At 50.5% G+C, this 25,981-nt stretch overlaps 1 protein-coding gene across 8 annotated transcripts in view; it reads right to left on the minus strand.

The window, feature by feature from the left end:
* Positions 1-25,981, minus strand: part of ATXN7L1 (ataxin 7 like 1) — a 236,254-nt gene that overhangs the window by 39,163 nt on the left and 171,110 nt on the right. For all 8 annotated transcript variants that reach the window (XM_059397018.1, XM_059397017.1, XM_059397014.1 and 5 more), the window contains one exon: positions 15,763-15,985. In XM_059397018.1, the coding sequence (XP_059253001.1) occupies positions 15,763-15,985 (223 nt within the window). The remainder of the gene's footprint in view (positions 1-15,762; positions 15,986-25,981) is intronic.

Consider the following 25,981-nt stretch of genomic DNA (forward strand, 5'->3'; position numbering starts at 1 on the left):
CTGCTCTATTTTAAAAGACCCTCAGAGAAGGAATTCTATTTGGCTCTCTTGGGTGATTTTGGGGGGCTGCTATCAAGATAATTTTTACATCACATTTAAATTCTGTTTTAAGGGGCGCCTGGGTGGCTCAGTGGGTTAAAGCCTCTGCCTTCGGCTCAGGTCGTGATCCCAGAGTCCTGGGATCGAGCCCCACATTGGGTTCTCTGCTTGGCAGGGAGCCTGCTTCCTCCTCTCTCTCTCTCTGCCTCTCTGCCTACTTGTGATCTCTGTCTGTCAAATAAATAAATAAAATCTTAAAAAAAAATTCTTTAAAAATTTATTTATTTATTTATTTGACACAGAGGGTGAGCACAAGTAGGCAGAGCAGCAGGCAAAGGGAAAAGGAGAAGCAGGCTCCCTGCTGAGAAGTAGCCCAACTCTGGGCTCAATCCCAGGACCCTGGGATCATGACCTGAGCCGAAAGCAGATGCTTCATTGACTGAGCCACCCAGGCGCCCCCACATTTAAATTCTTTAAGTAGACAAAATACCTGGGATGTTCCTGAAGGCCAAGAGTCAGACAGTCGCTACGGATCTGCCTAAGTAAGAGAGCTACAAAGTCCTCCCATGGTATAGCGCATTGGGGAGGTACGGCAGAAATCCCGACGAACGAATAAATGTTTTTTTTTTGTTTTGTTTTTCATTTTTAATCTGGGAAAAGATTGGGGAAACTTTCAGAAGGCCAATCTGTAAACACCTTAAGCAAACAGAAAACAGGGTAATTGGCCACAGGGCACAGTCAATAAAAAAACCAGCCAGATTAATCTAATATTATTTGGTGGCTGAGTGTCAGGTTTGGCAGTCAGAGAGAAGGCACGGTGTCTAATCTCTCCTGGCCTTTTGCACGACTTTGGATTCCCTCCCATAGAACCCACCCTCAGTAAACTGGGAAAATGTGGTGCCCTGGCAACAGAGCCAAGACCAGCTAGCGGCGACTTATGCAGCCCCGAGCAGCACCCTGAACAGAGCTCAGAGGGGCCCCTCGCCCACCAGGAAGGTGAATGCATCTTCATCCGTTACTTGGATGATGGGCTGACACCTCATCTGTCAACTGGGGGAAAAGATGACCAGCCGCCCCGTGAAGAATGGTGTGGGACTCTCCCTTAAACCCGTTAGGAACGGGGGAGAGACGAACAAGCTGAGCTGATGAATTGGAAAAGTGGCTGGAGGCAAATGAAATAAAATAATCGAGCACAAGTAGGGCCGACTCCAAGGGCTGTGCCTTGTCACTGTTCTAGAGGGTGTCGCATGACAATGGAGGATGATGGTTAGGAATGCAGATGAACCCAGATCGGGATCCTGCTTTTTCTACTGCTGGTTTCATAAGGGTAGGCCATCCGACTTCCCAATTCTGGGACCTCCATGAGCCCCTGAGGACTTTTGAGAGAATCAGAAGAAGGGACAGCCTCACGAAGGACAAAACTCACTCAGGCATAGGAGGCTGCCTTGCCTACCTTATCTCAGGACTTCACCACTCTGGGCCTCAGTTTTCCTATCAGTATCAGTTTCACTATCAGTAAGATGAAGATGATGGTGGAGATTTGAAGGGATTACATGGAATTTTCATATGAAGTGCACAGTAGAATGGTGGGCGCATGGTTGGCTTTCAATAAACTGGAGAGAAAACAAAAAGGCGAGAGAGGATCCTGCTGTGCCCTCTCCCGACTGACCCTGCTCTTTCTTCTGGGGTATACATCAGGAGTGCAGCTCATCAGAAATGTATGTCCTTGGGACGCCTGGGTGGCTCAGTTGGTTAAGCAGCTGCCTTCGGCTCAGGTCATGATCCCAGCGTCCTGGGATCGAGTCCCGCATCGGGCTCCTTGCTCCACGGGGAGCCTGCTTCTCCCTCTGACTCTGTCTTCCACTCTGTCTGCCTGTGCTCGCTTTCGCTCGCGCTCTATCTCTGACAAATAAATAAATAAAATCTTTAAAAAAAAAAAAAAAGAAATGTATGTCCTCTTTGCCCTTCTGGTCCCACCACAGAGGGAGGGGGCTATATAAGGTAGGGAGAGGCAGGGACAGCAGAGGCTGGGAGCTGGTGGACCTTCCATATTTACCCAGAGTAGAGGACCACTTCTGGGGGGGGGGGTGCAGTGAAGAGGAAAACCAAAGCCAGGGAAGACGTCTTCCCCACTGCTTCTCCATCCCTGGTCTTCCATGCACAGACCAAGCCTGGACTAATGGGCCGAGCTCCTGTCTGGAGAACACATTCCGGAGGAAGAGTGAGCAGAAACTCCAGCCTCCTCCTTCTTAATGTAAACACGTTGTGCTATGACCCCAAATTATGTTAGGCAATGGGAGGGGTCCTTCTGGCTTTACAGTGTGTCTTCTGGAGAAGTAACTGCATGGGCCCCTTTCTAAGCTGCTCCAGATTTCCTGGAAATGGGAGGCCCCAGGACCAGCCTCTGCTAGTCTCTCCAGCATTTTTGTTAATCAGGGCTTCCCAGGGCAGGGAGCTCGGGAGGTGGTCTCCAAACCTGCTGGGAGATCAACAGGCACTAAATGACACTCCGGGGAGTCATGATGCCCTAAAACTGTAGGAAAAATCGACAAGCCAGAGGAGAGGAAAATAGAGAAGGAAGAAACAGTCCTGGCACAGTAGGGTACACATGCTGGACAGGCTATCTCTGGGGTGCACTTGGGACCAGCTTGCCAGCAGTGGCACGGCCTTGGGCAGCGCTGGCAGGAGGGGTTTGGCACAAACCCTGGGCCAAACCAATGGCCCCTAAAATGAACACTCAGTGAAATTCACATCAATGCATAAAGGGTGTCAGAGCCTTGGAGGGCAGAATATGAGATGTCAGACGCCAGGAAACAAGTGGATTCTGGAGGGAGCAACGGGTGCTGAGTGGAACAGAGCTCCAGACACCCGGACAGCCCGGGGACGGGCTCGGCTCCGGAGCAGCAAGCAGGTGCACTCCCCTCTGCAGCCACCAGAGGTCAGAGGCTCCCGCTCCTGGAGCGGCTCCTCGCCTCCCAGAGCCAGAGCAGCCCAGACATTGAGTCTCCTTCAAGCCCAGGAGCCATCACTGGCTGGGCTGGCCAGGGGAGGGGAGAGGAGTCCTCACAGAACAGTCTCTGTCCCCCTGCCAATGGAGGTCGGGTGCCAAGCCCTGACCTCAGGTCTCAGCCTCTGCTTTCAGGGAGCTTGTCCTGAGAGGAAGAGGGGACGAGGAAATGGCGTAGCATCCTTGGCCACCTGTGGGGGTCCCAGCCTCTGCTCCCCAGCTTCCTTCAGAGACCAGGAGTCCCAGGGGGCATCTTACCTCACAAGAGGTTGTCACCCGCCCTGCTTTTTCCTTCTCCACCCCCTAGCCCCGCACCCCAACCATCTCCACCCAGAACACGGAGCACACTTTGTTAAAACCCTTGACGTTACAGTCTTCACAGGACCTACAGCACACGCGGGAAATTCTTCGTCCCAAATTTAATAGGCTTTGTCTTTTTAAAAAACCCGCATGTGAACAACATCACCAACCAGTTAGAGACCTTGGGTCTTGCACGACATTCAGTCACTTGCGGGGTCTACCTGCCCCTGCCTTGTCTGTCCTCCTCTCTCCCCAGAGCCTGGAGGAAAACCCCACCACCAGCATTGCCGCCCTGCCCCCTGGCTCTCCCCTGCCTCCACTTGGCTACCAGGCATACTGGTAGCCACGTCTGACCCTGCTGTTCCAGGTGTAGCAGGCTCCCCACGACCCAGTCCAGTCCACCACAGCTCCTGCCCTGGGGAACCCTCCGCATAACCTTGTGGGGCTCTCACTGCTCCCTGAACATGCTGCGAGCATGGCCTGGCTCTGGGCCTTTACGTGGGCTGGGTGGTGCCTTTCTCAGGTGTGCCCTCCTCCCTTCTCCGGGGGACACTCCTCCATCTGCCGGGATCCGGGTGGAGTGTTCTCTTCTCTCGCAGCACTGGCTGGTCCTTCCGAGGTGTTTGGGCCACATTCATCATGTCAAATGTCAAGGTCTCAGTTCTGTGTTTGTGGCCTGACCAGAAAATGAGCTGCTGCCTGAGGACAAGAACCTTGACCGAGTGTATACATTGCTCTGGAGTGATCCCAGGGACAGATGCATTATTGGGCGCTTCAGAAGGGCACAAGACATGGTTGATGAATGAATGACTGTTCTCAGAAAAGGTGAAGTCAGGATAAAAACCAAACCAGAGCTCCACCAGAACAACTAAATGCTTTAGGTAAGGACCGGCCCACAGCTCTCTCTCCCCGGTGCCAGAGCAACGACAAAGGTTGAGGGCTTGTCGACCCTCCCCCTGGCCTCTTACTCCTCTCACTGTCCCTTGACACTGCCACATGCCGGCCAGGAGGCTATGCTTTAACACGGAATATGTGTGTCACCCTCAGGCCGGCTGGATATAGGTAAGGGGCCTGGGGCTTAAAAAGGTTGTCCCGGGGCCTTCATTCAGCAATGAGAAGGGCAGCCATGGGGCTTGACTTCGGGCAGCTCTAAGGACGGCGCCCTTGATCTTGGCACTGGCAGTGAGAGGTCCAGGGGTGGGGTTCCCGCTCTGGCTATTCTCTTCATCAGGGTGCACCTGCTTCCTCCTCTCATCACTGAGCAGGCGAGAGGCTCAAAGGGGTGGGGCTACAAGGTATGGCAGAAACACAGAGGACGCGGTGGCCACGAATCCTTGTGGCTCTGTCACACTGTTCTCCCCTTCCCCAGCTCTCCAAATCTCTGGTTTCCTCCCCTGGACTCTGGTCCCTTTTTCTGAGCCCTTCTGTGACTTGGCAAGGTCAGCGGAGTCTAATACACAAGGAGCTGTCCATTGTCCTTATCTCAATCATCTGGAAATCCATGCAGCCTTTGAGATGTTTCGGTTCCTGTGCCTGCCTGTCCTGGAAAGGACACCATCCCCCCCCCCCCCCATGCTTGCATATTCTGGCCTTTCCCTCCCAATCTCTCACCAGCTATCCTTTCCACTCACTCCTTCCCTCTGGGGCCCCTTCCGGTAACCTCTACCGTCTTACTTTTCTCCACCCTGCTTTTCTCCTCTCTGACCCTCTGTCGCACTCCTTCCTCGCCACCCAAACCCGCACCACTGGTGGTAAAAACTGGCCTTTGAATGCCCCCCCCCCCCCGCCCAATCTCTTGTGTGAGGGGCTGGATGTGGACGTGGGATCTAGGGAGGGACTTCTGTGCAAGGCCGTACCGACGACATCTCAGCTCCCTCCTGACTCGGTCAAGTGCACGCCGGGACACAGGCAGACAGACCAGCCAGTGGTACGGGAAGCACTGAACCTTCCCTTTCTTGCCAGAGTGCAAAGGGTTTCTCCTTTTTATCATCCCAGAACCACAGTTCTCCCTTCCTAGCTCTTGTAATTGGGACAGGGACAACAATTCCATGATGGAAACTGGCACTTGGATTTCTCATCAAGACCCTGAAAGGTAGAGGCACCTGGGTGGCTCAGTGGGTTAAAGCCTCTGCCTTCGGCTCGGGTCATGATCCCAGGGTCCTGGGATCGAGCCCCGCATCGGGCTCTCTGTTCAGCAGGGAGCCTGTTTCCCTTCCTCTCTCTCTGCCTGCCTCTCTGCCTGCTTGTGATCTCTGTCTGTCAAATAAATAAAAATCTTAAAAAAATTTTTTTTAAAAATTAAAAAAAAAAAAAAAAGAACTTGAAAGTTAGGCTATTTATACCCGTCATTTCCTTTCGCATCAGAAAAATCTCTGTGAGGTAGAAGGAGCTGCTCTGTGTCACGGACTACTTCATTCATTTGGATGTCTGGGGTTTCCCAGCCTGATTGGGAGCCCCGAGATGAGTCCCTTTGCCCTCCGGGAGCCACTAGTAACAAGCCGTGGTCCTGCCCCCACTTCATGCCAACACCAGGCAAGACCAGATAAGCCAGCCTCATTTCTCCCACGAGGTGGGGCTATCCCCCCCCCCACCCCGTCTCCATACGACACTGGGAAGGGCTTCAAGAGCATGTGTACTCCCCAAACCCCCGAACCCCCACCACTCCAGGAGGACACGCTTCCCATTCTAGGTGTCCAGAGTAGCCCTGCCTAAGGGAGGGCAGTGACCCCGTCACCCCCACCTCACTGTCAGGCATGTCTGTCTGACTATTCTCTTGCTCTGGCTCATCCTCTTTCTGGGGCGGCAGGCTCATCTGCATTTTTAATAGCTGGGCATATTCAGCATTCATCACACACATATGGGTGGATCAGGCCCAAAAGAAGGCAACAAGCTATGTGAGGAGGGAAGCCTCACCCGCTCCCGCCCACACTAACGGGTTTGCAGGTGTAAGTGACCCCACGGCTCCCTTCCTGGCCCCGGGTGGCCAGTGGGACAGCAGAAGGGAAAGTCAGACGGGCCGACCCGGTCCACTAGGTGGGGCGAGCCCCCTGGCTGAGCAGGAGGCTCAGAAGTAAAGGTTGCAATGTTCATTTTAGCTCAAAAGAGCCGAACAGCCAGGGGCGCCTGGGTGGCTCAGTGGGTTGGGCTGCTGCCTTCGGCTCGGGTCATGATCTCAGGATCCTGGGATCGAGTCCCGCATCAGGCTCTCTGCTCAGCAGGGAGCCTGCTGCTTCCTCCTCTCTCTCTCTGCCTGCCTCTCTGCCTGCTTGTGATCTCTCTCTGTCAAATAAATAAATAAAATATTAAAAAAAAAAAAAAAGAGCCGAACAGCTATAATTCCCTCTTGACTTCCACCTAGGGACAGAATCATCTTGCCACCATCCCTCGGCCTTTCTGGGCTCGGTGGACATCGAGAGGGTGAGGTGACACAGAATTCCCCTACCGCTGGCCCCCTGAGGGCAGGGCACTGGTGGAGGGGGGCTCTGGGTGGTGTTGAACGGGGGCTCTGGTGGCTGTGAGTGGTGGCGTAGGGACGCCCCCTTTCTCCCTTTCTTCTAATGCAGAGTTATTTTTTAACCTCCCAGCACAAAAGGGAGAAAACAACACACCCGCAGGCCCTTTAACCTTGAGTGAGATGCTGGGAGGATAGCCTGAACTCAGGAGTGGTGTTTTTTATTGCCATACATGGGGATTTGAGCTACTTGGAAAAGGGCGCCCCTCAACTCCTGTTAAGTCTAATCTAAAGGCCATGTTCCATTACCTGCACGCAAGCCTTATGCTTTCCTGACCTTTAGGGGCTGCAGCAAAACTGCTTCGGGGCAAGGGATCCTTGGCACGGCCTGCCTGCGTCCGTCAGGCCCATTCCCACCTCACACCTAGTGGCAGCTGGCTAAACCAGGCCGGGCAAATGTGCCTTCCACCCTGAAATCTGTCAGCTCCTGCAGGGAGCGTGATGTCACAGAGACGCCAGGAGCCACGGGCACGCACCTGTGAATCAAGGAACCAGAGGACCCCACCCAGGGTCGCCTGGCCTAGGTGCCCAGATCTGTGCGATGCAGCAATCACTAGCTGTTTGTGGCTAGTGAGCACTTAAAAAAAAAAAAAAGATTTTATTTGTTAGAGAGAGAGAAAGAGAGCACAAGCAGGGGGAACGGCAGAGGCAGGGGGGAAGCAAGCTCCCCGCTGAGCAAGGAGCCCGATGCGGAGATCGATCCCAGGATCCTGGGATCATGACTTGAGCTGAAGGCAGATGTGTAACCCACTGAGCCACCCAGGCATCCCATTATAGAGCACTTTAAAAAGGGCTGAGGAACTGAATTTTAAAAATTTTATTCAATCTGAGGAACTTGATTCAGTTATTAGAAAATGCTTCAGTGTGTTTGGAACAACCTGGGTATGCAAATTCATATTTTATAATCTCTAGTTGTTTACAAAATCTGAATATAGGGTTAAGTATTTATGATGAAAACGCACTGTCCAAATTGACGTGTATGTTAAGTATAAAATACAGGATCTCAAAGACTTGGTAGAGAAAACAAAAAAGAATGAAAATGATCCCACTGATATGTTAAAATTAGAAGACTGTGGATACATTAGGATAAATAAAATACACTGTTAAAAATTGTGATCTTTTGGGGTGCCTGGGTGGCTTAGTGGGTTACACCTCTGCCTTCGGCTCAGGTCATGACCTCAGGGTCCTGGGATGGAGCCCCACAGCGGGCTCTCTGCTCAGCAGGGAGCCTGTTTCCTCCTGTCTCAAATAAATAATTTCCTCCTGTCTCAAATAAATAAAATCTTAAAAAAAAAAATTTGTCATCTTTTCACTTTCTCCACCGTGGCTACTAGAAAGTTTACCACTCCACGTGTGTCACACATTATATTTCCACTGGAGAATACCAGTCCACACAGTTGTAGGTAAAAGGTTAACTGTCTTCAAGAACAGAAATCTTACAAACCCTTTCAATGGTCAGATCAGTTTCATTCAATTCAACAAATATTTACTGACAAGGGGACTAAGTTGGCCGAGTGTGAGGCCTGGCCCTATTACGGAGCAGAGTGGCAGGAGGTCTAACCTGGAGCAGCCCCTGGACAGAGTTGCAGGAGAGCTAGACACGAAGTGCTGTGGGAATTAAAAGATGTCAGCGTATCGGGAGCCTGCAGGGAGGAAGCGGGTGAGGCACAGGGTTCACGGAGAAGGTGGCCGGGCGGACAGGCTGTGCGGGCGCTGAGGATCTGGACCAGAAGGGCCGGGATGCTGTAGGAAGAATCTCAGCTCAGCAGTCCTTTTCTCCTCAGACCCTCTTCCCTCGCACACCCCCCACCCCCTCACCGTCCTCGGCCCTTGACCCCTGCTCCTCTCAAGACACACAAGCTTCCCTGGAGGACCCATCTGTACCTCCAGCCTCCATGCCTGTGTCTACACTGATGACTCTCACAGCTCCATTCCCAGCCCACGCCGCTCTCCTGACCTCTGGGTCCCCACATCCAACGCCACCAACTGAATATCTCTATGTGGATGTTTTAGTGCATTTCGCTTGGTCGCAATTCGCACACGCTGCGTCGAACAAGTCTTTCGGCGCCATTTTCCCAATAGCCACCTGCTTACTTTGTGTCTCTGTGTCACGTTTTGGTAATTCTTGCAGTAGTTCAAACTTTTCATATTGTGATAGTTGTTATGGGCGATCTTTGATGTGACTGCTGTAATCATTGCTTCAGGGCGCCGCGAACCGCATCCATATAAGACCACATCGTGTAAGACCACAGACGCAGCTGAGCAACAAGCGTATTTGGATGGCTCCCCTGACCAGCTGTTCTCAACCGTTCTCAGGCTCTCTCCCTCTCCTCGGGCCTCCCCGATTCCCTGAGACACAACAGTCTTGAGATCAGCCCAGTGACTAACCCCACAACAGCCTGTAAGTGTTCAAGGGGAAAAAAGAGGCACTTGTCTCCCACTTTAAACTGAAAGCTAGAAATTCTTTAGTGTAGCAAGGAAGGCATGTTGAAAGCTGAGACAGGCCAAAAGCTTGCACCGGATAGCCAAGCTGTGAATGCAAAGGAAAAATTACTGAAGGAAATTAAAAGTGCTCCTCCAGAGAACACATGAATGATAAGAAAGCCAAACAGCCTTACTGCTGATAAATGGAGAACATTTTAGGGGTCATGGATATGGACAGTGATATGGACAGAAGATCAAACCAGCCACAACTCTCCCTTAAGCCAGAGCCTAATCCAGAGCAAGGCCCTAACACTGCCTTCCCTGAAGGCTGAGAGAGGAGACGAAGTAAGAGAAGACAAGTCTGAATTGAGCAGAGGTTGGTTCATGAGGTTTAAGGAAAGAAGGCGTCTCTAGAATGTAAGAGAGCAAGGTGAAGCAGAAGGTGCTGATGGAGAAGCTACAACAAGTTCTTCTAGAAGATCTAGCTCAGATCATGAATGAAGGCGGCTGCACTGAACGAGAGGTTTTCAGTGTAGGGGGAAAAAGCCTCCTACTGGGAGAAGATGCCATCTTCTGGGACTTTCATGGCTACAGACAGGTCAATGCCTACCTTTAAAGCTTCAAAGGACAGGCCGGCTCTCCCGATAGGCAGCTGGGGACTTCAGGTTCTACCTAATGCTCATTTACGAGTCCAAAAATCCTGGGGCCCTTAAGAATGACACTAGATCGACTCTGCCTATAGCTCTCTAAATGAAACACCGAAGCCCACCTGACACCACATCTGTCTACAACATGGTTTACTGAAGCTTTTCAGCCTATTGTGGAGACCTACCGCTCAGAAAATTAAAAAAAAAAAAAAAAAAAAAAAAAGATTCCTTTTAAAATACGACTGCTGGGGCGCCTGGGTGGCTCAGGGGGTTAAGCCTCTGCCCTGGGCTTGGGTCATGATCCCAGGGTCCTGGGATCAAGCCCCGCATGGGACTCTCTGCTCAGCAAAGAGCCTGCTTCCTCTTCTCTCTCTTTCTCTGCCTACTTGTGATCTCTGTCAAATAAATAAACAAAATCTTTAATAAAAAAAATATAAAGTTTAAAAAAAATAAAATACGACTGCTCATTGACAATGAACTTGGTCACTCGAGTTCTGATGGAGAAGGATGCCGCGATTTGTGTTGTTCTCATGCCTGCGAACACGGTGTCTGGTTCTGCGGCCCATGGACCAGGAAAGCACCCTGGGTTTCAAGTCTTATTACTGAAGAAATACCTTTCACTTAAGGCTATAACTGCCTCTGATTGTGATTCCTCTGACGGTCTGGGCCAAATGAACTAAAAATCTTCTGGGAAGGATTCACCATTCTAGATGCCATGAAGCGGGGTTCGAGGCTCCGGTGGGAAAAGTAGCTACAGGAGGGTGGAAACAGCCAGAGAATAGGGTGAGAAGTGCAGTCTGAAGACGTGGCTGAATGTTACGATCTCGTGCTGGAACTTGAACAGAGGAGGGGTCGCTCCTGATGGAGGAGCCAGGGAAGTGGTTTCCCGAGATGGAATATACTCCTGGAGAGGATGCTGTGAAGACCGTGGAAACGACAGCAAAGGATTGAGAATACAGCAGAAACCTAGTGGATAAAGCAGTGTTTGAGAGGATGGTCTCCGGGCTTGAAAGGAATTCTGGCGGCTGGGGGTAAAATGCTCTTGAGCAGCACGTGTATGCTACAGAGAAATCCCTCTTGAAAGGAAAAGTCAACCAATGTGGCAAATGTCATTGTTGTCTTACTTTAAAAACTTGTCACAGCCACTCCAGGCTCCAGCAACTGCCACCCCCATCAGTCAGCAGCCATCCACACGAGCAAGACCTTCTACCAGCAAAAACATTACGACGCCCCGAAAGCTCAGATGACGGTTAGCACTTTTCATAGCAATGAAGTAGTTTTATGTATTTATGTATTTATTTATTTGAGAGAGAGACAGAGATAGGGAGCAGGGAGGGGAGGGAGAAGCAGTCCCCAACTTAGCAGGGAGCTGGATGCAGGGCTTGATCCCAGGACCCTGGGATCATGGCCTAAGACCAAGACAGATGGTTAACCGACTGAACCACCCAGGTACCCCACGATAAAGTATTTTTAAATTAGGTGTGGGGCGCCTGGGCGGCTCAGTCAGTTAAGCATCTGCCTTTGGCTCAGGTCATGATCTCAGGGTTCTGGGATTGAGCCCCACATCGGGCTCCCTGCTTGACCTGAAGCCTGCTTCCCCCTCTCCCACTCCCCTGCTTGTGTTCTCTCTCTTGCTGTATTTTTCTCTGTCAAATAAATAAAATCTTTTAAAATACATACATACATACATACATACATACGTAAGGTGAATACACTATTTCTTAAAGACAATGCTGTTGCACACTTAACAGATTACAGTGTAGTGTATACATAACTTTTATATACACCAGGAAACCCAAAATTCATAGGACTTGCTTTACTGCGCTATTTACTTTATCGCGGTGATCTGGACAGGAACCTGCACATCTCCGAGGTGTCTGGACTTCACACGCATGGACTTCCCAGTTTAATCCCGCCTTTCCTTCCCTCCTAAACCCTGGCCCTTCCTATCCTCCTCAAGAGACAGCAGCAGGACCAGTCAGCCCGCTATACCGGCCCGGGAGGACAGCGGCATCCTGCTCTTCTCACGTACTCCAAGCCCTGCGTGCAATGAGCGCTGAGGTCCTGTGGCGGTTTTCTGCCCGCTGTTTCTCCTACCTGGCCCCTTCTGCACACGCCGGCGACCGCTGCCTGCGTGCAGAATGTCCCCGCACCTCACCCGGGATACTCAAAGCTCCCTCACTGTTCTTGCTGCTTTCCGAGTGGCGCCTCAAGCCATCCTTCACACGGCCGGCAGGGGGCTCCACCACCTCGGAAAGCTGCTGTAGTGGGGGGCGCGGGAGGGGCAGAGGGAGGGCGAATCCCAAACAGGCTCTGCGCTCAACACAGAGCCCCACGCAGGCTCAACCTCACCACCCTGAGATCGTGACCTGAGCCAAGATCAGGAGTCAAAGGCTTAACCACTGGAGCCGCCCAGGCCCCTAGAAGCTGATCCTTTAGCAGCTCCGGGCAGCCTTCCGGAAGTCCAAATCCCTGAACTTAGCACACAGAGCGGAACTTCATAATATGGCCCTGCCCACCTACCCAGGTTCACCTCCCCCCTCTCCCCACGTGCAGATAACCCTGTGCAGTCCATTCCCTTTGCCTGGGACCCTCTTCCCACTTTCTTAAAAAAAAAAGTTTAAAAAAACCCAAAACATGTTGGTAAAATAGATAAAACATTCACCAATTGAATCTAGTTTTCTTTTTCTAGAGGATTCCTATTTATCCTTCAAATTCAGCTCTAGGGTGACCCCTTCTGAAAAACCCTTCCTGAGTCCTCAGACTGGGGTAGGTGCCCATCTTTTGTTCTACCAGTATATTAGTTCTTAACACGTTGTACTCTGTGTTAGCATCTGTCTCTTTTTATTACAGACTCCCTAAGAGAGTCTGTGTCTTTTTTTTTTTTTTTTAAGATTTTATTTATTTGAGAGAGAGGGAGCATGCACAAGAGCACATAAGCTGGGGTGGGGGAAGTGGCAGAGGAAGAGGGAGAAGCAGACTCCCCACTAAGCTTGGAGCCTGACACAGGGCTCAATCCCAGGACCCTGAGATCATGACCTAAGCCGAAGGCAGATACTTAATGACTGAGCCACTGAGGCAGTCTGAGAGTCTTTGTCTTATTTAATTTTGCATCCCTAAGGCTACAGTGTGCAGTTGTACAGGTTATGCACTGCACCAGGATTTCTGCTTGAGGAAGTGAGTAGGGGATGAAGACAGTTAGCCAACAATGCACTCTGGGACAGGGCTGTATCCAAGCTTTTTTCTATTTGCACAAAGATGCCATAGGGGACATCAGGGGCCCCCCATATATACTTAATATATAGGCCTCGTTACAGAATTGGCACACAGTATTATAGTAGGTGCTTATTAAATGTTAAATTGAGTAACGACAGATGGATGGATATTCTAGATAGGTACCAAAGAAAGACACAGTGGGGAAGCTTGGGGCCAGTTTGTATAGGGTCTAACCCTTAGTTGAGAAGGCAATGAGGAAGCTTTGAAAATTTTTGAGATGACTGTGACTTAGACTCACAAACTACTCAGGCTTGAAAAGGAGACTCAGAGAAGTGAAGTGACTTGTACAAGGTCACACAGAACATTCCTGGCTGAGCCCGGACTTGAACTGGCTTCTCTTGCCCCCAGCTCCCTGCTGGCTCTTTCACACTGCTCTCCAGGGAAGCCTGCCAGAACCAAGGCAGAGTCCTCCGAGTCTCCAAGAAAAGTCTTTCCAGCCTTCCTGACACACTCCTGGCAATGGAGGGTTGGGGGCAGATAGCTCGGCTAGAGGCCAGGGAGAAAGCCTCCTGCATTGCCCACCCCTTGTCGGTCTTCAGGTTTGCCTCCTTGAAAGTGGGCAATCACCAGCCAGGTTTCCGCTCTTCACACAAGACGAGTGCTCTAGTGTCTGGAGCTGCTTTTTCCCTAAGAAGGATTTCCCTCCTTGCAGTCCTTCTGGCTGCTCTTCTGTGGGCCCTGGCCAATGTTCTCAGAGACTTCCAGAATTACCCTGCTTGGGCTGATGGGCCTGGCCCACAGCGGTCTTCACGAGGGCATGTGGCATTGGTCTGAATGGAGTGTGGGGCCTGATCTAACCCAGCGGTCTCCCTGAGGAGACATCTTGGACGTCTTAGAGCATGTCTCATGCCGCTGGGACGTCTATCATCTGTGGTCCATTGTGTTCATGTTATGATCTTCCGTGACCCCCGATTTTCCTTCTGGCTCCTTCCTCCCGGGCCCTTGGTCCAGCTCTCTCCGGTGGTTTCTCAGTACTCTGGACTCTGAAGAAAGGACTTTATCCTTTTCCATTTTCAACTTCATTTCTCTAGTTTTGCAGAGAGATTTGACTTCCCAACCTTTGTCACCATTTAGAGGAGCTCTGACCTTTGGTGCAGCTGACAATGAGGATGGTAACATTATCTTCCCAGTATGTCAAATGTGTGCTCCTCTCCAGACATTGCACTTGCTGCCTTTATAAAAATTAGCTCACTAGAGCCTCACAGCAATTCCACGGGGTAGAGCTCTCAGTAGCCCCATTTTACAGATGAAGAAAACTGAGGCACACTGGATGGAACAACTTGCCCAGGGTCACCCAGCTGAGATCTGTACAGGGACAGTGATGGCCAGAACGTGCATGTGCTTATATCGAGGCTGCTGAGGTCACAGATACAAGGGAGCCTCTCACTCTGAGCAAGCGGGGCCAGAGGCCACCCACCGTCACTCTCAGGCTGGGCCTTCCCTAACCTGTTCCATCCTCCTACAGGATGGCCCTGGGATCCTAACAAGCCGAGAGAACAAAGCCTGCCCACGAGGCCCACCTGGATGACAGGTAACTCCCCTCCTTGACAGCTGTGTCTAAACCTTTCCACTCTATCACAAGAGGCTCTCTAATTGATCTGGCATAATTAGCTCTTTACAAAGTCATCATAATTTCCAGTGAGCAGTGACAAACTAATTGATGGATGATTTTAGTCCACAGCTTTACTAGGTATGAACTTAAGTGTAATTAACTATCATTAATTAACAGAACACTTTTTCTCTTTAAATACACAAATGAGGCAGGCTCCACACTTATCCCTCGTCTGCCTCCACGATGCCTGAACGAGAAGGCTAGAGGCTCGGTCAGAAGCCAGTCCCTTAAGTGTTTCACGTTGGGGCTGTCCGAATTTGAAGACGTTCGCCTCCTGCCTCCGGTCCTCCTTTCCATGTCTCGTTTCCTATCTGTCTATTCCACAGGTGACCTTTCCCTGACTTTTGGGTAAAGACTGAGATAGAAACAAAACAAAACGAACCCAGAGCCTCTGATTCTCCACAGTCACTTGCAACCAGCCCTCTCCCACCCCTCAAAGGGGTGATGTTCTCTTTGGATTTCCTCTTTTCCTTTCAGAGGTCAGCTCCCCATTACCTGCCTCTGTCGGCTGCTGTCCGGGGGCGGAGGCTCGGTGGAGGGCCTGCCTCACAGGGCCTCACTCCCTGCTGGGCAAACTGTCCCTGCTTTTGATTATTTTCATCAGTGCTTCTCTTCACTGGGGCGGAAAATTGAGACGACCGCCTCACTGAGGAATACTTCCCTGGCACCCTGTTCTTAGACACGGCTTGGCTCAGCTCTCAGGGACAGAAAGGCTTCCCCTGTCAGGCACGTGGTGCCTTAAGGCCCCGTGTGCCCTCTCAGGATTTAGGTTTCTCGTCCCCAGTCCCATCATTCTGGTTTTCTGCCCCTTCCCTCCTCATTCCCCAAATTCCTGGACATGTTGCCCAGGAACAAAGCCAGAGGGTAAACACCGTTTCCTGTGGTGACCCAGGACAGACGAGCGGCAGGGACAGACCGCTGCCGGCTTCCAGCGCCCGACACTCACCATGGTTTGTCCCTTGATCCTTTTGCAGAAAAGACCATGTGCTGTTTGCTGCTGGAGGTAAGGAGATTGTCTTTGGGCGTTTTGAATGGCTTTGAGGTGCTGCTGGCAGAGTTCTGGCCGCTGAGACAGGCTTTAGTTTTCACCTGTACTAACGATGTCCTGGAATTGGAGGGTGGAGATGCCGGAGAGGGAGAAGGCCTACACATTGACCCGTGTCTTCTCTCTGCGGAGGAAGAAAGAAGAGAACTCAGCACATCACGGGTAGCAGGCGAGCCCCACATGCTCACGCACACTCAAATACACAAGAGGCAAAGAGAAAAGCGTCTATCTTGCAGGGTCGGGACCCCAAAGCCCCAGCTCTGACTACGATTCTGTCTGGACATCAGCTCCTATCCCACCAAGGAGTGAAGACGTTTTGAATGTTTCTATCAAATGGCACGTTCAACGAATTCCCGGCTTCTCAAGGAGGCGTCCACCGGGCTTGCTTTCTGCAAAACCAGCCCCAAAGGACTAGCAGAGGGAACCAGGTGTTCCCAGAACACCGTGGGGCAACCATACAGCCCAAGTGATCTCCAGACAGCTCTTCGGAGGCCACAAGGTCCCTTGACAGCGGGTAGAGTAGGGCTCTCAAGAGAACAAATAGGAAATTCTTGAACCTGAACCCCTTCCTCACCAACCCCCAGCAGGAGCATGAAGGTCAGAAGGACCAGGAGGGCTGAATGAAAGGGTCAATGAATGCCAGGAAGTGGCCCAGCTTCTGTCCACGTGCCCCTGCGGCCTCTCCAGGGCTCACTGAGGGCCAGGCCCCAGCTGCTGGCCTCGGACCCACAGAAGGACATCTGTGCTTGAGGGAGAAGTCACAGATATGGGGCTGGGTCTAGGCGGACGGGCACAGCTTCCTGAGGTTCTACAGAAAATACTAGCGCTCTCGGCAGATATGCCTCACTTGTTCTCCCATTGTCAGCCCGTGTGGTCTCGACTCACTGGGCAGGATGGGGATGCTGACCAGGACGACAGGTGCACATCATAAAGTCCTTAACTGTTGCAGGGTAACAGGTCTGATCCACGCTAGGGAACCCCCTCTCAAGAAAAACGTGCACTTACACACGCACGAAAACTTCGTACACAATTATAGGAAGGAATCCTGGACCTCCAAAAGACAAAGGCTCTGAAATCTTAAGTTCCTTCTGGCTCTCTGGGGCCCCCATACAGTGGGGGGGGGGCTGTTCGTTCAAATGCTGAATAAAGAAAGAAAATTACATCAGACGTCCCGATGTGGGGCACCTGCCCGGCTCAGTCAGTGGGGCACGCGACTCTTGATCTTGGGGTTGTAAGTTCAAGCCCCACCCTGGGGGTTGACATTACTTAAAAAATAAAATCCCCCCCCCCCAAAAAAAGATGTCCTGATGGGAAGAACTAGACATCACAGATCTGGAAATCTGGGTTGAACGTGACAATGAACAAGATGGGAGCTGAAAATGACAGTCCATGTTGTCCCTCCATCTCCAAGCGGGGTATCAGGCTTTTCTCATGAGTGAGACATTTCTGGCAGTTAAGTTATTCCGGGTACCTGACCTAGGAGGAGAAAGCCAAGTTCACTTGGTGATCGGGAAAGGGCTCTTGGGGGTTTCTCTGGGTTCCCTCACACTGATGGGCTGCCAGACTGTCTCATGCAGATGGACTCCCATCCTCTGATGAAGTGGGGCCTGGGGAAGAAGCGGATTTTCACGCACCATCTGATTGTTGAGGGTACTTCTGCCTGACCAGTGCTTGTAGGTTGCCTATACTCAGGAACTTTCCTCGGTAGTTTTTCTTCATTGAGTCAGAGCAGACCCTTCATCCATGCTTCGGTCCCAGAACCATTCTGCTGTAGTTTTTACAAACCAAGAGCTGGTCCCAGGGCATCTGTTTTGAAGTAGTGGGAGAATTTTAGGCTGCGAGCCAGGGACCGAGGCTCCGACTCCAGCCACCCTGCAGTCCTGGGCCTGGAGTCTGCCACTCGAGCAGTCTCAGTCTCCGTGTCTTTATCTGTAAATGAAGAGGGTCCCTAGTTGGCTTCTAAGGTCTCTTGCCTCTCCATTACCATAAATACAAGGATACTAACACCTGCTGCTTTTCTCCTCATCCCTCATGATTCCCGAATATTATGGCAATAATTACAGCTGAAGTATTGAAATATTTTACCCAGGCAGGGTCTTCCTTGGAGGAATTCATCCTTTGTGAAATTGGACTGGCCTTTACAGCCCCTGCGAGACAGGCAGGAAGCAGCCAGGCGTCTCCACCCTCCTCACGGCTGACTGGTCAAAGAAGACCCAGAGCGGCGAGGTGACTCGCCAAGGTCAGGGCCAATGGCTACGCGAGGAATGGGCCTCTGTGCCGTGTGCAGGGGGCCGAGCGGCTTCTCAGGAAGACAGGAAATGGGATGTACTGCGAGCAAGATTTGGAGCCAGGAAATTAGGAAGTGCAGGACTCAGAATCACAGAAGATCAGAACTGGATCGAAAGTCAGCGGTCCGAACTCCGTGCTGATGGATGAGGCTACAGGGGCTCTCGGTCACCAGCCTGCAGGGTGAAGCCAGTTGGGGGCCACGCCGAGACCAGAACCAAGTCTTCTCACTTCAAATCCATAGTTCTTGCTGCCCTTCCGGAGGTTTCCAGAATGAAAATACAACTCTGATGTTTACCACCACTGTTTGGACATGCTTGACATTTTCATTGACTCACTTGCTGATCACTTGCTCAAGCTGACACAGTGGGGGTGGGCGGGGGGGGGGGCGGGGGGAGGATGTGCAGAAATCGTTCTCAGCTCTGGGGGAGAGGTGGGCTTTGATAACGAAGAGAAATTCTGTTTTGCTAAACTAAGAGTTAAAAATAATACAAGTAAATGGAGAGAGACAAATACCATATGATCTCACTCATATGTGGAATTTAAGAAACGAAACAAAATAAAAAACCAAAAAACACTCTTAACTAGGGAAAACAAACTGGTGGTTGCCAGAGGGGAGATGGGCGGGGGGGGGGGGGGGGGGGGGGGGGGGGAAGGGGGGGGGGGGGATTAAGATTAAGAGTATTCTTGGTTAAGATTAAGAGTATACCCCGGGGGCCTCAATCGGTGAAGTGTTCATCGCTTGACTTCAGCTCAGGACGCTGAGATCGAGCCCGGTGTTGGGCTCTGTGCTGGGCGTGGAGCCTGCCTACAATTCTTTCTCTCCCTCCCACTCTGCTCCCCACCTAACTCGCGTGCCCTTAAAAAAACCAAAAAGAGTACACTTGTCCTGATAAGCAGGGGGTAACATACAGAATGGTTGAATCACTATATTGTGCACCTGAAACTAATATAACACTGTATGTTAACTCTACTAGAATTATAGCTTTTAAATAATAATAATAATAATAGTAAACAAAGAAAAATCACAAGAAAGGGTGTGATTAAGTATAAAATGAATGAGCCACACCAATGATTCTAAAATCACCTTCTCAGGGAACTCTGTTTAGTGACCCAGCCAACACGTTCCACTCCTGAATTCACAGAAAAGAAAGAAATCAACAGATCCGCTTATTTCTTGGTTTTTAGTTCCATAAATTCTCCTCAAATGACCAATTAGAAGAACAAGTTGTAAAGGAGAGAATTACTCATCAAAACCTGAAGATAGCCCTTTACCCTTAAATGTGTGATTTTGAATTGTAATAAACAGATTAAAGCAGTGTTTCCTATTGAACTATTCCTTATTGTTCAGACAGGAGTAAATGTATCACTCTTTCAAGGTACCCCACAAAGAGACCCGTACTTCTGTCCCCTGAGCTTCGAGAACAAGCTTGGCAGCCTCTGGTATGAGCGAGAAAGGCTGTGTACGGATTTAAAGTGGGGAGCTCAGGTCACAGTGATCAGAGCCTCCCTTAGGAGGCGAGCTGCACACTTCAGTCGGTGAAGCTTTTGAAAAGGGGGAGAACTGATGTCCTGGGTAGCGCGGAGTGAGTAGATTTTTCAGAAAGATCCAATTCCTATTCAATCGGTGTTTCTCTAGTCTGGGATGACCCGCCCGTGGAGAACTCACATGGTTTTGTCTTTTGGTGGAGAGTGGGGTGGGCTGCTGATAGAGGCAGACAGGGTCCCGGTTTCTCGTAAAAAGGTACTCTGTGCGGGGGCAATGTCCTTGGGTAAAGCATTCCAGATTTATGACAATAATTCTGATGCGAGTCCTCACCTACCCTGGGCTTATTTTTTTCTGTTTTGCTCAAGGGTCAGCCTAAGGTAGATCCTTATAATTATACTTATTCCACCTGCCCTGCCCAGGAAGAGTTTATAGAACACTGAATTTTTTATTCACTATTAAAATACATTACAGACTTTTACAATTTTTTTAGAGAAAAATTCTTTTTCTCCAATTTTTCTTTCTTTCTTTTTTTATTTTTATTTTTTATTTTTATTTTTTTTATTTATTTGACAGAGAGATCACAAGCAGGCAGAGAGGGAGGCAGAGAGAGAGAGGGGGAAGAGCAGGCTCCTCGCTGAGCAGAGAGCCTGATGCAGGGCTCCATCCCAGGACCCTGAGATCATGACAGGAGCCCAAGGCAGAGGCTTAACCACCTGAGCCACCAGGCGACCCTCTTTCTTTGTTAATGTAAATAGATGCGTTAGCAAAACGGCAATTAATTGCTGTTTTGGATTATTCTTTTTCAACTACCGTTTTTCTATTTATACCCTACTGATTCTCATATACCGGTCACCGGTCACTTAAAATGGTTAGGTAACAGTCAATCATTGCTCTATATTATTGAGCCACTTTTTAAGCCATGTGCTTACTATCTGGTTTTTTGGTTTTCTTTTTTGGCTTTAAAAAAAAATAGTAATTTATTTAAAAAGTGTTTTAGGATTATTTCTTTGAGGGATCGTTTCCAAAGCAAAAGACTGCAACAGTTCATCACTCTTACGACGCGTTTCTTTCTGGACAGAAAGATCAAACCCATCTACTGTGCTAAAGCTAAATACGAATAATAAAAATAAAAATAAATTCTACTAAAGTGGAAACAAAGTCACTGTGAGAACACCCGTACGGAAATAAGTTCAAGAACAACGTCTGTGACTGATCTTGGCTTAGCAACCTCTGGTCCCAGCCCTCTGTCCTCTGGCCAACACTACTAATAATTTACTAAGAAAGTCCCCTGTATCAGGCAGTCTACGAAACTTGATTTCCCTTGGAGCATTTAATTCTTTCAATTCCCCAAGAGAGGTATTATTACTAGCTCTCTGCCACAGATGAAAGGCATGAAGTTCAGAGACAGGACGTGCCCGAGGTTACAATGCTAGAAAACATCAGAGCCTGTGGTCTGAGCTCTACCACCTGACAATCCTGGAAGACGGTGCAGTGGACAGGGGCAGCCTGGAAGATCCCTAAGGACCCCCACCCCGCCCCGCCCACCTGTATGGGCATTCCTGCACGGCACTCCTGCTCCCTTAGGAAGAGGAAAGAGATGCCTTTTAGGTCCTGGTCAGCAGTCCCACGCCCACAGCCTGAGGCCCCGGCCTGGAGGAGCTGGGGACCCCAGGACCGAAGACCAAATCCTTTTACTTGTTTTGCATTTCTGCCACAAGAAGTCCAGACCGTGGTGTCAGCAGCTAGGCTGACCACCTGCTTCACCTACAGGCCTTAACCATCCAGGTGTGACTCCAGGGCGCCCAGCTGGAGAACAGCTGAGTAGCGGGCTTGCAGACATCGCCTCCCAGCGTTCTGGAAATCTCTGGTAAGTGTGGGGAGCCTGGTGTCTCCACAGTCCTTTCTCTCCCTTGCTCTCCACTGGCTGGAGGCACCTGGTCCTTGAGCAATTCCATTTCAGTAAAAATTCGGACCTCCCCCACCCCATGCTTATTCACTGAGATATTTTCATACTCACAGCATCAATATCTTGCATTGAAAGCCTCAGCGCAGATGCCTCATTGAATGGCTGAGCCAGCTACCAACACCCAGTGTGGTTCCCTATACCGGCTTTAGAAAGAAACTGTCTTGAATTTTCCAATATGGCTTTTAGGGGACCCATCCCCTCCCAGGAGACTTTGAGCACCGCTGTCACCTGTGGCCTTCACGGTTGTGTCGGCTCACTCAGGCTCAGGCTTTCTCACTCAGCAGCGTGGACTCTCTTTCGGCCCCCAGCTTGGAGGGCAAGTGCTTGGCAGATGATGAGCCCGGCTCCGTTTTATCAATGGATTCCATCTGCAGTAGGAGCCGCAGTTGGGATGATGTCCATAAAGGACAACTCGGAATTCCAAGTGACCGTCTTCCAAAAGAAAACTGGAGCTGGAAGGTAAGGGGTGCAGCACGGACCCCGGCACAGGAAACCTGTCACATTCCCTGCGTCCCGGCCCCTGAGGCAGGTAGTCTCCGGTTTACAGCCATGGACACGAAGGCAGCCCGAGTTAGAGAAACTTGTCTAGAGTCACAAGGCAATTAAGAGGCAGAGTGGGGGGCTAGAATCTGAGCCTGCGGTCTCATTTGCCGCGATGGTCGTTAGACACTAAATGTAGTGCCATGGTGGTTAGGGGAAGTGTATTGACCTGGTGGGATATTCTCAGCAGCGGATGAAATGAAGACACAGCAAAGTCAAGGGACTGTGGCAGGCAGAGCCGTGTCTTCTGCCAGAGTGCTGTGAGCCCCTCTGGAATGCCTCCTCCCTCCTCAGGCCAGAGGACCTCTTTAAAAGATCCCAGGGCCGGGGCGCCTGGGTGGCTCAGTGGGTTAAGCCTCTGCCTTTGGCTCAGGTCATGATCCTGGAGTCCTGGGATTGAGTCCCGCATCGGGCTCTCTGCTCAGCAGGGGGCCTGCTTCCCTCCCTCTCTCTCTCTGTCTGCCTCTCTGCCAACTTGTGATCTCTGTCAAATAAATAAATAAAATCTTAAAAAAAACAAACAAACCAAGGCCTGAGCGGAAGTGCTCCCGAAGGCATGGGTGCCTACCACCAATCAGCGTATACTGGGTCTTCTTTACCCTTTTCACCTCCTACCCACTGCCAGCCAGCGGGCACCGTCTGCAGCACCTAGACAGATGCCACTGTGGGCTGGTGGGTCGTGCCAGCTTGGTTCTCAAATCCCTCCAAGCTCTAGCTGGGTTTCTTGGTCATCTGGTCACTCTGTCCATTCATTCAGTCAGGAAGAGAGATGGCGCTCCTGAGTGCCTCTGTGTCAGGCACCGTGCAAGCTACTTTCCTGCCTTCCAGCTCACGCAATCTACCCAACAGCCCGACAACAGGATGCTGTTAGCCTCCTTGTTATAGACGGGAAAATGAAAGCTTGGCAAGGTTATGAAACAGACCAAGGTCATGCAGCCCTTGCCATTTGAGAGGAGAGCCCATGTCCACTCAGCCCAAGCCAACACTCTTCCCACAGCACACCACCCTGCTTGGACGTTCTCTTCCCCTCTACACTGCAGCAACGCGCTTCTCCCATGATTCTTCACAAAGCATTTCCCATTTTCAGAGCTGGCCTGAGACACAACTCTGAAGCTAGAGAACTTGAGATCCTCTTTATCTCCCCCGTGAGCTCTTCCCTTTCCTTTTCTTGGTTATTTATACTAAGGTGCAAGTTTCTGGCATCACCTCCTGCTGGGCATGATTTGGGGGAGTCCCAGGGACTTTCCAGGGCCCTAAAATACTTCCATCAGTCCTCAGGGGTGAACCCCAGTCCTCAAGAGGCACCAAACCTAGCTCTAAGAAAAAACCACAGCAAATAGAGACCTCTGGGGAAACAAACTCACGCAGACACTGCTGGGGTACTTTCAAGGGATGACATTTCTCTGGAGACCAACCAGTGATGATAGCAAGAACCAAACAGGAATCCATAGCCTTTGATCTGGTAATCTGGTAACTATAGTCTGGAAAGCAGACCTCAAGGAAATCATTCGCCCCCTCCCCCCACTGCAAAAAAGTTCAAAGATAGCCTCAGTGTGGCACTGTTTACAATAGTAAAAAATATCACAACTGACCTGAATGATCTATAATAAAACAACTGAAAATGACAGGAACAAGGTTCATTATTATCCCAACCTAAGGAAAGGTGTATGTGAAATCATGTGCCCAAGCCCACAAGGAAATCACAAATATCACAAATCATGTGTAACCATGAATCATTACTTTACAAAAACAAAAAAAAATGTAACACACACACTCCCATCTATACAAATACATAATGTAGACGGATGGGGAAAAAGACAAGGATATAGGATGGACTGCTTAATAGGGTTAGTTTTGTTACAGCTGTTTAAGTCCATGTAAGACAAAAAAATCAAAAGGAACAAAAACAACTACGAACACATCCTTAATCTGAGAGGGGGCGAAGGAGGGCGAACAGGTGCAAATACAAAGGTAGGAAGGAGTCAAACGTGTTTAAGTCACCCCCGTTCATGCGTTCATTCACATGTAAAGCATTTCCTAGGCACGACACTGTGTGCCACACACTGGGATGGTCGCGATGAGATATTGTCATTGCCAGAGAGTTCCCTCAGGATGGGGGACACTCCAGATCCCGGGCTGGCCACCACGTGGTCGCCCTGAGTGGTGGAGGAAGGTTGCTGCCGGCAGGACCCGAGGACTAGCCCTCCTGCCTTGTGGGACTCCGCCTGCAGCCAGAGCCTCGATTCTCTTAATAATACCAGGCCTTTTGTTGTCCCAGTTGTCCTCATGTGATCAGAGCCAACACGGTAGTGGAGAGGTTGAGAAGTTCCTCTGTATGGTACTAAGTCTTCCATCAGAACGACTGCTTCCAACAACCACCCAACAGACCCACTGCACAAGCTGCACGAGTCCAAACACAAGAGCCTCCAAAGCTTAGGCAAAAACTAGTGGCTTCCAGCTGTTGGATTCTACCTTAGGCTGGCACAGCTAACCTCGTCCCCGCCCCAGGATGCCACAGGGACAGGTGTGACAGGCAGCTGGAAGCTGGGTGAAGCAGGAGGCATGGACTGCTGTGTCTCTGGGGAGAAGATATTCGAATGGGGATTCCCAATGTCTAAAACACCTGAACGGCTGGACCGAATCTTCCCATCAGTGGCTTTTCCCCAGCGGCAAGTGCTTAGAGTCCTTGTCGCAGGCATGCCCTGTCCACACCCCACAGGAGGTGGGGAGGATCCTGCAGCAAGAGGTAGAGAAAGGGGCCAGGCCATACCCCTATCTCTGGGACCACTCGGTGCAGCAAGGCCAAGGCCCCCAAATCTGTATTTTTTTTTTTAAGGTTTTATTTATTTATTTGACAGAGATCACAAGTAGGCAGAGAGGCAGGCAGAGAGAGAGGAGGAAGCAGGCTCCCTGCCAGGCACAGAGCCTGATGCGGGGCTCGATCCCAGAACCCTGGCATCAAGACCTGAGCCGAAAGCAGAGGCTTTAACCCACTGAGCCACCCAGGTGCCCCAAATCTGTATTTTTTAAAAGTCCCAAGGTAGTACCCATTGGGTGGCTCAGTCGGTTAAGCATCTGCCTTTGGCCCAGGTCATGATCTCAGGGTCCTGGGATGGAGTCTCATATCTGGCTCCCTGCTCAGCGAAAAGCCTGCTTTCTTCTCTGCCCCTCCCCACTGTTCCTGCTCTCTCTCTGTCAAATAAATAAATAAAATCTAAAAAAAAAAAAAAAAAAAAAAAGAAAGGTACTGAGGTGATTCTCATGCTCTGTGCCAGCTTTGGGAGTCACAGGAAATGTGGACAGACACTGCTGTCTTTGGAATCGGAAGGATCTGGGCTCAAATCCCAGACCTGTCACCCATTAGCTCTGTGACTGTGCAGATAATGTACAGTTTTCTTACCTATAAAATGGGAACAACACTGTCCACGTCATAGGGTTGCAAGCAGGCAGGTGCCCCCCCCCCAGACACTAATGCGCCCTGTCTCGCCACACATCTCATGCTGTCATCCCTGGCTGACTGGCCTAGGCGTCCTGTCATTGTCACCTCGAGGGCAGGTGCCTCGTTCCCTCTTATCCCTGGCAGTTGGCCCTGTGTCTTGCCCTAATAGGCACTTGCTGCGTTCAGCATCGAAGAAATGAGTGTTGGGAGGATTGATGACCCAAAGGAGGTAGCGACCAACTCACTTACTGTGATAAGTGCCAACTCACTTATTTTAAGTTCCCCATCCGCATGAAAACGTCGACTTTTTTTAAAATACAAGGCATAGCCTTACTAAGTGGGTAGCTCCTTCTCCCTGCCCCTGAATTAAAACGATTCCATGTACAAGAATCCTCTGGGA

Source organism: Mustela nigripes, chromosome 4, assembly GCF_022355385.1.
Source record: "Mustela nigripes isolate SB6536 chromosome 4, MUSNIG.SB6536, whole genome shotgun sequence".
NCBI lineage: Eukaryota > Metazoa > Chordata > Mammalia > Carnivora > Mustelidae > Mustela > Mustela nigripes.